The sequence below is a fragment of the Molothrus ater genome, chromosome 19 (genome assembly GCF_012460135.2).
Source record: "Molothrus ater isolate BHLD 08-10-18 breed brown headed cowbird chromosome 19, BPBGC_Mater_1.1, whole genome shotgun sequence".
Classification (NCBI taxonomy): domain Eukaryota; kingdom Metazoa; phylum Chordata; class Aves; order Passeriformes; family Icteridae; genus Molothrus; species Molothrus ater.
Window position 1 is genome coordinate 455,791 of NC_050496.2, and position 11,533 is coordinate 467,323.

At 59.2% G+C, this 11,533-nt stretch overlaps 1 protein-coding gene across 1 annotated transcript in view; it reads right to left on the bottom strand.

Moving 5' to 3' along the window:
- Positions 1-6,282: 6,282 nt before the first annotated feature.
- PMP22 (peripheral myelin protein 22) overlaps positions 6,283-11,533 on the bottom strand; it is a 7,998-nt gene continuing 2,747 nt past the window's right edge. Inside the window, exon 4 of the mRNA XM_036394832.2 lies at positions 6,283-7,484. Within this exon, the coding sequence (XP_036250725.1) occupies positions 7,312-7,484 (173 nt within the window). The 3' untranslated portion in view covers positions 6,283-7,311. The remainder of the gene's footprint in view (positions 7,485-11,533) is intronic.

Sequence of the window (11,533 nt, forward strand, 5' to 3'; positions counted from 1 at the left end):
AATTCCTTTTGCTGCTCTGATTCACGGCTGAAAGGTCCCTCCTTGCATTTCCTGGGTACAAATCCATGTTTTCCCTGCGGGGGAGTCTCACACCATGCCTGATGTTCCGAGACACCTCCGTGTGACCTGGAGCCAGGCTCACCTGCCTGAAATCCCTTCACTGCACACCTTGGCTGGTGGCATCCTTTGCTTTCATACAGATTTCTTGGCTCTTCCATCTGCCCTGGATTAAACCCCACCATAGCATCCTTCAGAGAAGTCCAGGACGGATGAAATCTGTGCAAGCTCCCCACAGAGTCCCAGCAAGGGCTGAGCACCAGGTTCTGGTGCTGCAAATGAACCAGGTCACCCCAAAAAGCAGCACCACAGGCTGTGCTGGCGAGGCTGAGCACAGTCTGAGCTGCTCTGTATTGAAGAGAATCCTCAGCCACAAAACTGCAGCTATAAAGTAAAAATGCTCCTGCCTGGGGATCCTTACATGGAATGAGCAAAACCTGACGCCTGGGTTTGGCTTTATTCATCCAGCCCGGGGAGGAGAGGAGGAGGATGATCTGTGGGCTGGTTCAGTGCAGGGATGACTGGGTTTCTGGCTGTCCCAGAGCCTGGCTCTGCTGTCCCCTGTGTCCTGTCAGGGCTCTTGGCTCCATCCCGGGCTCTGGGCTCCATCCCGGGGCTCTGAGCTCCATCCCGGGCTCTGAGCTCCATCCCGGGGCTCTGGGCCCCATCCCGGGGCTCTGAGCTCCATCCCGGGGCTCTGAGCTCCATCCCGGGCTCTGAGCTCCATCCCGGGCTCTGAGCTCCATCCCGGGCTCTGAGCTCCATCCCAGGCTCTGAGCTCCATCCCGGGCTCTGAGCTCCATCCCAGGCTCTGAGCTCCATCCCGGGCTCTGAGCTCCATCCCGGGCTCTGAGCTCCATCCCGGGGCTCTGAGCTCTATCCCAGGCTCTGAGCTCCATACCGGGGCTCTGAGCTCTATCCCAGGCTCTGAGCTCCATCCCAGGCTCTGGGCTCCATCCCGGGCTCTGGGCTCCATCCCAGGCTCTGAGCTCCATCCCGGGCTCTGAGCTCCATCCCGGGCTCTGGGCTCCATCCCGGGCTCTGGGCTCCATCCCGGGCTCTGGGCTCCATCCCGGGCTCTGGGCTCCATCCCGGCTTTGCGGGTCCCTACCGCCCCCTCTCGCCCAGCGCCGGGCTCGGGGCTGGCTCTGCTCCCCTCTCCGCTCCGTGCCGCAGGATTTCCTTTGGCCCTGGTTTATTTATTTCTAGGCACGCTGATGAAACGTGCAGCCCTGTGCAGGCTGTGCGCACCAGCACCCGCGGGACCTTGAGCACCCCGGGACAGCCCAGGGGACCCTGCCAGGCTGCCCTGGGGACACCCTGCCCTGACCAGGACCCTGCCAGGCTGCCCTGGGCACACCCTGCCCTCACCAGGACCCTGCCAGGCTGCCCTGCAGCGTTACCAGCGGATTTCATGCTCCTGCTCCCTGCCCTGCCCAGCCCAGCCCCGCTGGTCCCTCGGTGCCAGGGGACACCGCTGGTGCCACCAGCTGAGCCCAGAGCCCTCGGGACGCCGCTGCCACCGCAGGAAGGTGTTCCAGCACCGTGGCAGCTGTCCCGGGGGTCCCCAGGGTTTGCTCTGAGACCCTTCAGGAAGAGGAGCAGGTGACCCTGCTGTGGGTTGGTGAACCCCAAATGGTGGAGGTGGCGGCTCAGGGGGATCCAGGCAGGCCCTCGGGACAGGGGAGAGAAGCATAAATCATTTCTTTCACAGGTGTAATTTGCACATGCAAATATCCCTGGGCTTCCCTTGAGCCTGCCCAACCTGCAAGGGCACCACGTGCTGCTTTCCCAGCCCCACAGGGCCAGAGGACCCTCAAATCCCCCTCACACACCCCAAATCCCCACCACGACCTGTCCCGACCCAATAAACCCAGTGCAGCTCAGCCCCGTTGATGCCAATGGCAGCCTGGCCCTGCAGCGCTGGGTGGCGCACGCCAGGGGGAGCCTTTGGGGACCCCCAGGAGCTGTCACAGTGTCGGGGGGCTGGGAGAGCCTTTGGGGACCCCCAGGGCTGTCACAGTGTCGGGGGGCTGGGAACCCCCCTGAGGACCTGCCCCCCTTGCAGGGTTGTCACAGCCCGGGGACACCGGGAAAGCCCCGCTGGGTCTGTCACAGCCTGGGGCAGGGAAGGGATGGCTCTGGGGCAGGGCTGGGATGGCTCTGGGGCAGGGCTGGGATGTCCCTGGGCTCTGGGGCAGGACTGGGATACCCCTGGGCTCAGAGGGGGCTCTCATTAAAGGGGAACAAGAGAGCAGAAGCAGCAGAATTGGATACTGAGCTCAAGGAAGGGGAGGTGGGAGGTAATTCATTATCCCAGCCTTGCTCAGCCCATCAAACCCCCCCCATCCCCTCGGAGCGGGGATCCCGCCCTGCCCGGGGCAGATGGGATCCCCCCAAGCCACCCCCAGGTGCTTCACGGTCAATTAGAGGCGGGAGGAGCAGGGACAGGGGTTAAGGATTGCACCGAGGGCCAGCCCAGGGACACAGCAGGGCTCCTCTGCCCATCTATATCATAGACACTAATTTGGTTTCATTGACTTCAAAGGCTTTCCTGGGGCTGTGGCGCACGCCGGGCTGGGATCTATTCCTCCCCAAAGAGGTTTGAAAGGGGGCAGGGGCCTTTCTCTGAAAGCAGCCCAGGGACACAGCTTTGAGGTTTGATTTTCCTTCTTTAATTTTTTTTACAAGGGCTGCCTCCAAAGGCAGATAAGAGGGAGCCCTGGGAAATGAAAGCTGAAAAAGTGGATATGAAAGGAGACAGGACCGACAAAGACTGTAATGAAGCAGTTAAAGGACTTTAAAATAAAGCCTCTCCCCACCCAGTGCCTGCAGAGGAGCAATAAAACCAACCTGCAAAGTGCCAGCCAAAGATTCCCCCAGGAAAGCTCGGCCTTGGGGAAAGCTAAATGTGTTGAATTATCCCCCAGGAAGCAAATAAACCAGGGACAACACGGAGCTTTTATCCTTTCATCAGCCTGGGGGAAGTGCCCTGTTAATGCTGGGAGCTTAGGGAGGCTGGAGAGGCAGGAACAGCCTCGGATCAGTGAGGGGAGCAGAGGATGGATCCAGAGCTCAGCCTGGATCAGTGGGGTGGGAGCAGAGGATGGATCCAGAGCTCAGCCTGGATCAGTGGGGTGGGAGCAGAGGATGGATCCAGAGCTCAGCCTGGATCTGTGGGGTGGGAGCAGAGGATGGATCCAGAGCTCAGCCTGGATCTGTGGGGTGGGAGCAGAGGATGGATCCAGAGCTCAGCCTGGATCTGTGGGGTGGGAGCAGAGGATGGATCCAGAGCTCAGCCTGGATCAGTGGGGTGGGAGCAGAGGATGGATCCAGAGCTCAGCCTGGATCTGTGGGGTGGGAGCAGAGGATGGATCCAGAGCTCAGCCTGGATCAGTGGGGTGGGAGCAGAGGATGGATCCAGAGCTCAGCCTGGATCCATGGTGGGAGCAGAGGATGGATCCAGAGCTCAGCCTGGATCCATGGTGGGAGCAGAGGATGGATCCAGAGCTCAGCCTGGATCAGTGAGGGGAGCAGAGGATGGATCCAGAGCTCAGCCTGGATCAGTGGGGTGGGAGCAGAGGATGGATCCAGAGCTCAGCCTGGATCAGTGAGGGGAGCAGAGGATGGATCCAGAGCTCAGCCTGGATCCATGGTGGAGCAGAGGATGGATCCAGAGCTCAGCCTGGATCAGTGAGGGGAGCAGAGGATGGATCCGAGCTCAGCCTGGATCAGTGGGGTGGGAGCAGAGGATGGATCCAGAGCTCAGCCTGGATCAGTGGGGTGGGAGCAGAGGATGGATCCAGAGCTCAGCCTGGATCAGTGAGGGGAGCAGAGGATGGATCCAGAGCTCAGCCTGGATCCATGGTGGGAGCAGAGGATGGATCCAGAGCTCAGCCTGGATCAGTGAGGGGAGCAGAGGATGGATCCAGAGCTCAGCCTGGATCAGTGAGGGGCAGAGGATGGATCCAGAGCTCAGCCTGGATCTGTGGGGTGGAGCAGAGGATGGATCCCAGGGTTGGATCCAGGCTGGATCCCAGGGCTGGAGCAGCTCTGCAGAGGCAGCCCTCACCCAGGCTTGGTTGCTGCAGCTGGCACCGGGGCCGGGCCATGTCCTGCCCCATATCCCGGGTCCTGTATCCTGTATCCCATATCCCAGGTCCTGTATCCCGTATCCCATGTCCGTGTCCTGTATCCCATATCCCGTTCTCTCGGGCAGGGCTCGGCCCGGCTGGGCTCGGTCCCGCACAGCTCAGCCCAGCTCAGCTCGGTTCGGCCCGGTTCGGTCGGTTCGGTTCGGTTCGGTTCGGTTCGGTTCGGCCCGGTTCGGTTCGGTTCGGCCCGTTCGGTCGGTTCGGCCCGGTTCGGCCCGGTTCGGTTCGGTTCGGCCCGGCCCGGCCCCGCCGCCGCCCCGCGCTCCCGCAGCGCTCCCGTTCGCGGTCCGGGGCCGCCCCCCCCCGGCGGAGCGGGGCTGGAGCCGCAGCCGTGCCCGGGCCCCCACAGCTTCAATTCCCTCCGTAATTTTTCAATTTACAAGGCTGTAAATGAAAGAGGGAGATGAGATCTGCTGAGCGCATTTTCCAGGAGTATTTACTGCTGAGAACGCCGCACAAGCCATTTAAACAATTGCTTTTATGACACAACACACATTAAAGAAACTTCCCGAATATTTTTTTTCACCCCTCTGCCGTTTCGTGCCGCGCTGCTGCTGTTGTGCTCTGCTCGCTGCTTTATGGGCTGTTTGGAATTTAATTGGGCTGGAGCCCCGCCGAGCGCTGAAATTCGGGCTCATTTAGTTCAGGGAGTGCTCACAGCTGATCGGGCAGCACCCCGGGGACCAGGCTGGGACAGCTGGGGGCTCACCTGGAGAAAGGAAGAGAAAAGCAAAGCTCTCCTGCTGGGGGGAGCTCAGAGCCCCTGCCAGGGCCCGAAGGGGCTCCAGGAGAGCTGCAGAGGGACTGGCGACACGGGATGGAGGGACAGACACAGGGAATGGCTCCCACTGCCAGAGGGCAGGGCTGGATGGGATACTGGGAATCAGGGATTGTTCCCTGGGACGGCGGGCAGGCCCTGGCACAGGGTGCCCAGAGCGGCTGGGGCTGCCCCTGGATCCCGGTCCTGTCCCCAAGCCCCGCAGTCCCCAGCCCGGCCCTGTTTGTCCCCAGCCCGCCCTGTTTGTCCCCAGCCCGGCGGGGCTCGGGGGTCCCGCGGCCGCCGCTCCACCCGCAGCCACCGGAGGGCGCCCGCGCTCCGCGCTCGGCCGGGACCGACGGGAACGGGCTGGGAAATAACGGGAGAATAACGGGATCAGTACCGGGGGGAAATAACAGGGGGATAATGGGGGCGATAACGGGGAATAATGGGGCGAATAACGGAGGGATAACGGGCGAATAACGGAGGGGATAACGGGCGAAAACGGGGGGAATAACGGGATCAATAACGGGGGGGATATCGGGGACTAATGGAGGGGATAATGGGGAATAACGGGGGATAACGGGGGAATAATGTGGGAATAACAGGGGGAATAACGGGGGAAAATAATGGGGATAAGGGGGAATATTACGGGGGGATAATGGGGGGAATTATGGGGGGAGTAATGGGGGAATAACAGGGGAAATAACAGGAAATAATGGGGGATAACGGGGTGGGGGTAGAGGGGAAATGGGCAAAGGAGGTGCCAAAGCCCCGTGGTGCAGGGGTCACCCAGCAGCTCCCATCCCCACCGAGCTGTGCTGTGTGTTTGCAGCCCCACTGGAGAGCCAGGGAAACAGGACGGGATTTGGTGTCCCTTCCAACAGAAATCACTCTGTGATTCCATGATGCCATGGGATGGCTGTGGATGGCTTGTGATGCCAAGCAGGCTGGTGAAGCAGAGTCCAGCTCTAACCCCCCAAAACCCCAACAAGCAGAAGCACCTGAGTTATTCTGACTTTTATTTCATTGCTTCTTAGTCCACACAGTCGATATAAAATCAGAAAGGCAAAGCAAAAAAAAAAAAAAAAAAAAAAAAGTAGAACCCCAAAAAACCCCAAGATTAACCAAAAAAAGCAACAGTGTCTGGAGTCCTCAGAGGCAGCCTGGGGTATGTGCTGGTGCCTGTTCCATTCATGGCCAGACTCGTTGCTGAAATACAGAGGACTCACATCTTGCTCTGGTGCCAGAGCCCCACGGGCTCCGGCCAGAGCTGCTTCTGTTCCTCTGCACCACGGAGGGGAAAAAGGAATCTTGGTTATAAATGCTTTATTAAAAACAATAGTAAGAGCAAATCTAAGTACAAAAGCAGTTATAGCTCATTTATATTACACAGAATTATTTCTCATTTCTAGCTTGGTTGTTTACCTCAAGGTGGTTAACTGAATTTCCAGTGACTAAGGTTAAATGGCGTAGCAGGGTAAGGAATGGTAAATAGATAGCACCATTTCATACATGTGGTATTGGATTTCAGGGGCAGGCTGGGCTGGCTGCCTCCTCGGGGCAGTTCAGCTCCACGGCAGGGGCAGAGCACGTCCCAGGCTGGGAGCAGCAGCTCCCAGCGCTCGGCACAGCCCGGCCCGGCAGCCGCGCCAGGGAGGAGGGCCCGGGCTGGGCTGCAGCTCGGCCTAAGTGATTTAAAAGCCCAAATTCCCAGCGGGTGTGGCGGCAAGGCAGTGGGACTTAGGCACATAAGTCATTTAGGCACTTGGGGCAATCAAAGCCTTTGCTCCAAAATCCTTCAAACCTTTTGGAAGCGTCTCCCGTCAGATCTGGACGTGCCCTGTGGATCACAGCATGTGGCAGGAGCAGGGCCCAGCCCTGGCTGTGGAACCAGGTGTGGCTGATCCACGCCAGGCTAAAACCAGAGCTGGGGGCTCTGATGGGCCGGGACAGGGCAGGAGAGGTCAGCTCAAAGAGGATTTTGCATGAGAGAGAAATCACTGCGCTCTGTTACACTGTTAGGAGTGAGAGTTCCTTAGGCACTTGCTTTAGGCTTTAAAACAGCGCATGGTCAACAGAAGCAAACAAGACTATGTACATATATGTAAAAAGTGTTATAAATAGGTTTTTTAAACCATAGATACTATATACATCTTCAATTAACAAGGAACCCTTTGAGTGTTTCCTCTGGGGGTCGGTCGGGTTTGGTTTGGATGGGAGGGTTGATTCCTTTTTTTTTTTTGTTTTTCTGGTTTTTGGTTAATTTTCTTTTCCGTTTTCTCGTCTATTCTGCCCCGTCCCTGGTGAGGAGGTCACGGTGCCGCGGCCCGTCCCGCGGCGTCACTCGCGCTTCCGCAGGATGACGTAGACGATGCCGCTGGCCAGGGCCAGGGGGAAGGCCAGCCACGCCAGGATGTAGGCGAAGCCGTAGGAGGTGCTTTCTGAGGCTTGGTGCCAGTCCGTGTGCCTCACGGTGAAGATGGCAGCGCCGCTCATCACACACAGCCCTGCAAGGCAGCACGGGGACAGTCAGTGACAGCATGGGACAGTCAGTGACACACGGGACAGTCAGTGACACATGGGGCAGTCAGTGACACATGGGACAGAGACACATGGGACAGTCAGTGACACACGGGACAGAGTCACATGGGACAGTCAGCGACACACGGGGCAGTCAGCGACACACAGGACAGTCAGTGACACACAGGACAGTCTCTGCTGGGAGCCCCAGGCACACAGGGGACAGTCAGTGACACATGGGGGACAGTCAGTGACACACGGGACAGTCAGTGACACATGGGACAGTCAGCGACACACGGGACAGAGACACACACGGGACAGTCAGTGACACACGGGACAGTCAGTGACAGCATGGGACAGTCAGTGACACACGGGACAGTCAGCGACACACGGGACAGTCCCTGCTGGGAGCCCCAGGCACACAGGGACAGTGAGTGACACATGGGGGACAGTCAGTGACACACGGGGCAGTCAGTGACACACGGACAGTCAGCGACACACGGGACAGTCAGTGACACACGGGACAGTCAGAGACACACGGGACAGTCAGCGACACACGGGACAGTCATGACACATGGGACAGTCAGCGACACACGGGACAGTCCCTGCTGGGAGCCCCAGGCACAACGGGGACAGTCAGTGACACACGGGACAGTCAGTGACAGCATGGGACAGTCAGTGACACACGGGGCAGTCCCTGCTGGGAGCCCCAGGCACACGGGGGACAGTCAGCGACACACGGGACAGTCCCTGCTGGGAGCCCCAGGCACACGGGGGACAGTCAGTGACACACGGGGCAGTCAGTGACACACGGGACAGTCCCTGCTGGGAGCTGAGTGACACAGGGCAGCAGCCAGCACCAGCACGGGAGCTGGCTCTGCTCTGCTGCCCCCGGGTCCTGTCACCTGGGAGGTTTGGGAGGGGATGCTGTGGGCTCTGGCCTGGCTGGAGGTGAGCAGGGATGTCTCTGCCACGCTCAGCAAGCAAAGCCAGAGGCTCTGGAGCACCACCTGGGCTAACCCATCCCTCGGCAGACCAGGGATGCTGCTCCACACCAACCCCGCTCCCTGGTGCCTTGTGTAAAGCCAGGCCTGAGCCACGTCCCTGCAGTGCTGCAGGAGGGCAGACTCAGAGCTGGGCTTTCAAAGCAAGGTGTCTGTATCACCTCTCTAGGTGATAAAAACCCCAAACCCAGCTGGGCCTCAGGATGCTCTGGCCATCCATCCCAGCTGCACCAGAAGCTCAACTGCAAACCCTATTCCCAGCAAATCCCATTCCCAGCAAACCCTGGTCCCCACAAACCCTGGTCCCCACAAACCCCAGCTCCCTGCAAACCCTTCCATGCCCACAGCTCATCCCTCATGGCCCCTGTGCCCGCCAGGGCCGTGGGGGTCCCAGGGGTGCCCAGCCCCCGTGGGCAGTGTTTAAGGGTTTGTTGTTGCAAACCGCCCCATCAGGGGTGGGCACCGCCCGGAGCGCACACAAAGCCACCTCTATTCCTGCCCCAAACGAGCTCTTTGAGTCCATCCCAGCAGTTCTATTATCCAGTCGCGGGGCTGTTGTTGGAGCCGAGTTCCACATCCCCTGCCCGGCCTCAGGACCACCTACATCTCAGCACGGTGATATTTGAGCTGCAGTTCCACTCGACACTGCTCCTTTTGTTCAGGGAAAGTGCACAAGTGGGAATTCACTTCATTAAGGAGCAGTTTCCATTCTCCAAGCACGGGAGCCAACTCCCACTGCCCGGCCCAGGCACAGAGAGCACAGCCATTGTCTGGGGACAGGGGACGGGCGTGTGGCCACCCAGTCACCTCCAGAGGCCAGATACAGCAGCAATTGTCTGCAGCAGGAGCCTGGCCATGGCTGCACTGCACTGCTGGGGCACCTGCCCTGCTCTGGGCTCACAACAGCCGGGCAGGGAGGCCCAGCTGCAGCCAGCTGCAAGCAATAATGCAGCCACCATCCCTGCAGAGCCTGGCTTTGGGAGCGTGCTGCTCTGGCAGGCCAGGAGGGCAAACGCTTCCCGACGTTTGTTCCCGGGGTTGTCAGTGCCAGAGCAGCCCCAGCCCTGCAGAGGAACCAGGGCAGCTCCCCAGGGCAGGTGTTTTGGGATGAGGGCAGGCACAGCCCTGCAGGGTGAGCCCCCTCTGCAGCCCAGCAGCTCTGGGGGGAGAGGGGTGGGAGGGAAGAGATAGAAGTGATGATGAGAAGGATGCAGGAGTTGGGTCAGACCCCGAGGGGCCCAAACCCACATCCCTGCCATGCTGAGCTACCCATGGACATGCTGGACCCACCGAGGATGCAGGGGAGCCTTTGAGGGCCTTTTGGTGCCCGTGAGCCCATCAGGACAAACCCAGCTGGGCGTTGGGGGTGATTCCAAGCTGTGTGGAGGTGCTGGGGGTGATCCTGCCTGGCTGCTGCATCACAGACCAAAGTGGCCTCACCCTTCTCTTCCTCCCTCCCCTGGCTGGGGTCCCTGCAGTGGGTACCGGCCCCTGGCCTCCTCCCTGGCTCTCAGGGCAGCTCTGCCCAGCTCTGGCACCCAGCAGAGCCCAGTGCTCCTGCCGGGCTCCCACAGCAGCAGGGAGACCAGAACGGGCTCAGCTCCTGTGACCAAAGCTGTCCCCATCTCCTGGCAGTGCTGGCACAGCCATGCCCTGTTTCCTACCAACAACTCTGGCACTGAGGGCCACAAGGATCAAAACTGACCCGAGCCTCCTCCTCCAGCCCTGGCAGGGAGAAGAGCAAGGACAGCCACCAGTGCCCACCTGATCCAGAGCTCTGCCTTCAGTTCCCTGGCCACAGGGAATCTGGATGCAAGGAGGACGCACGTCCTCGGCCCTTCACACTGGCTGGGCATGGCATTAACCCATTACCCCACAGCCCAAGGAGACTGTAGGTCTGACCCTGCATCCCCTGGGGACACCCACAACAGCACGGACAGGGGGGCTGCAGTCCCTGCTCTCCTCCTCTGACAGTGAGGGCTCACCAGCAGTCACCAGCAGAGAGAAGCCTCCTGCTCCCAGGTCTATTAGAGAAGCTCTAACAGAGGTAATTGCAGGAAATTGCATTATTAATGCCCATTTCCCCTCCTTGGCTCTGTGGCTCTAAGGGTTTCCATACATCTCTTTTTCCAGAGGTGGTGAACTGATCTGAACTCCACTGGCACTGTGGCCAAGCAGATCCACTCATCATGGAGTTCATGCCAATAAAGCTGAGCTCTGGATTTCACCAGGGTTTGGGAAGGCCAGTTGCTTAGAGGATGGCCAGACACTTTAAAGTCTAAGCTCAGTGAATGAGTTTTTCCACTGATAAAATAGCAGGACCTCGTGGCTTCTAGTCTAACATCTAAAGCTCTAGGAAAGAATCAGTCTCCTCCCCAGACACTCTGTCCTAATGCAGCCAGGATCTCGAAGCACAATTACATTTTTTAGCCTGAACTCTTGAAAATCCTCTCCACTGGTTTCATATGTGGAAACATAAACAGAGCCAGTGGCTTTACAACATCAGTACTTGGGGAGCTGCACCTAAACATGAGCTGTGGCTCCTTTCCAGCACTGAGTTCTCAAAGAGTTAAAAATAGCAGCTGACTGCCCAAGCCAGAGCTCACCCTGCAGCTCCAGGGCTCTGTGCTCATGAGGAAAGCACCAGCCCCCTCATGGCACGTTTATAAATAATCACCGAGCCCTCTTTTGCCAAAACAGGATTGTCACGACTTTCCCCACCCCTCCAGCAGCTGTGGAAGCCTCACCCAGCCTGGTGAAGGGTCCCAGAGCCAGCACAGCCACCCTGGACATCCAACATCCCACCCTGGGGCACAGGCAGAGCTCTGCTTCCAGCATCCCTGTGATCTGCTGCCCCCAGCTCTGGCACCCTGTCCCTCCAGAGCCTCCCTGGCTGGGGCAGAAACCTGGCACCTTCCCTGTGCAAGGGCAGAAGAGCCTGGATGCACAACGAACGGCCCAGGAGCTGGATTTCATCCCAGGATCCCATCCTCAACACCCCCGAATTGTTCATTCCTTTCCTTTCCTTTCCTTTCCTT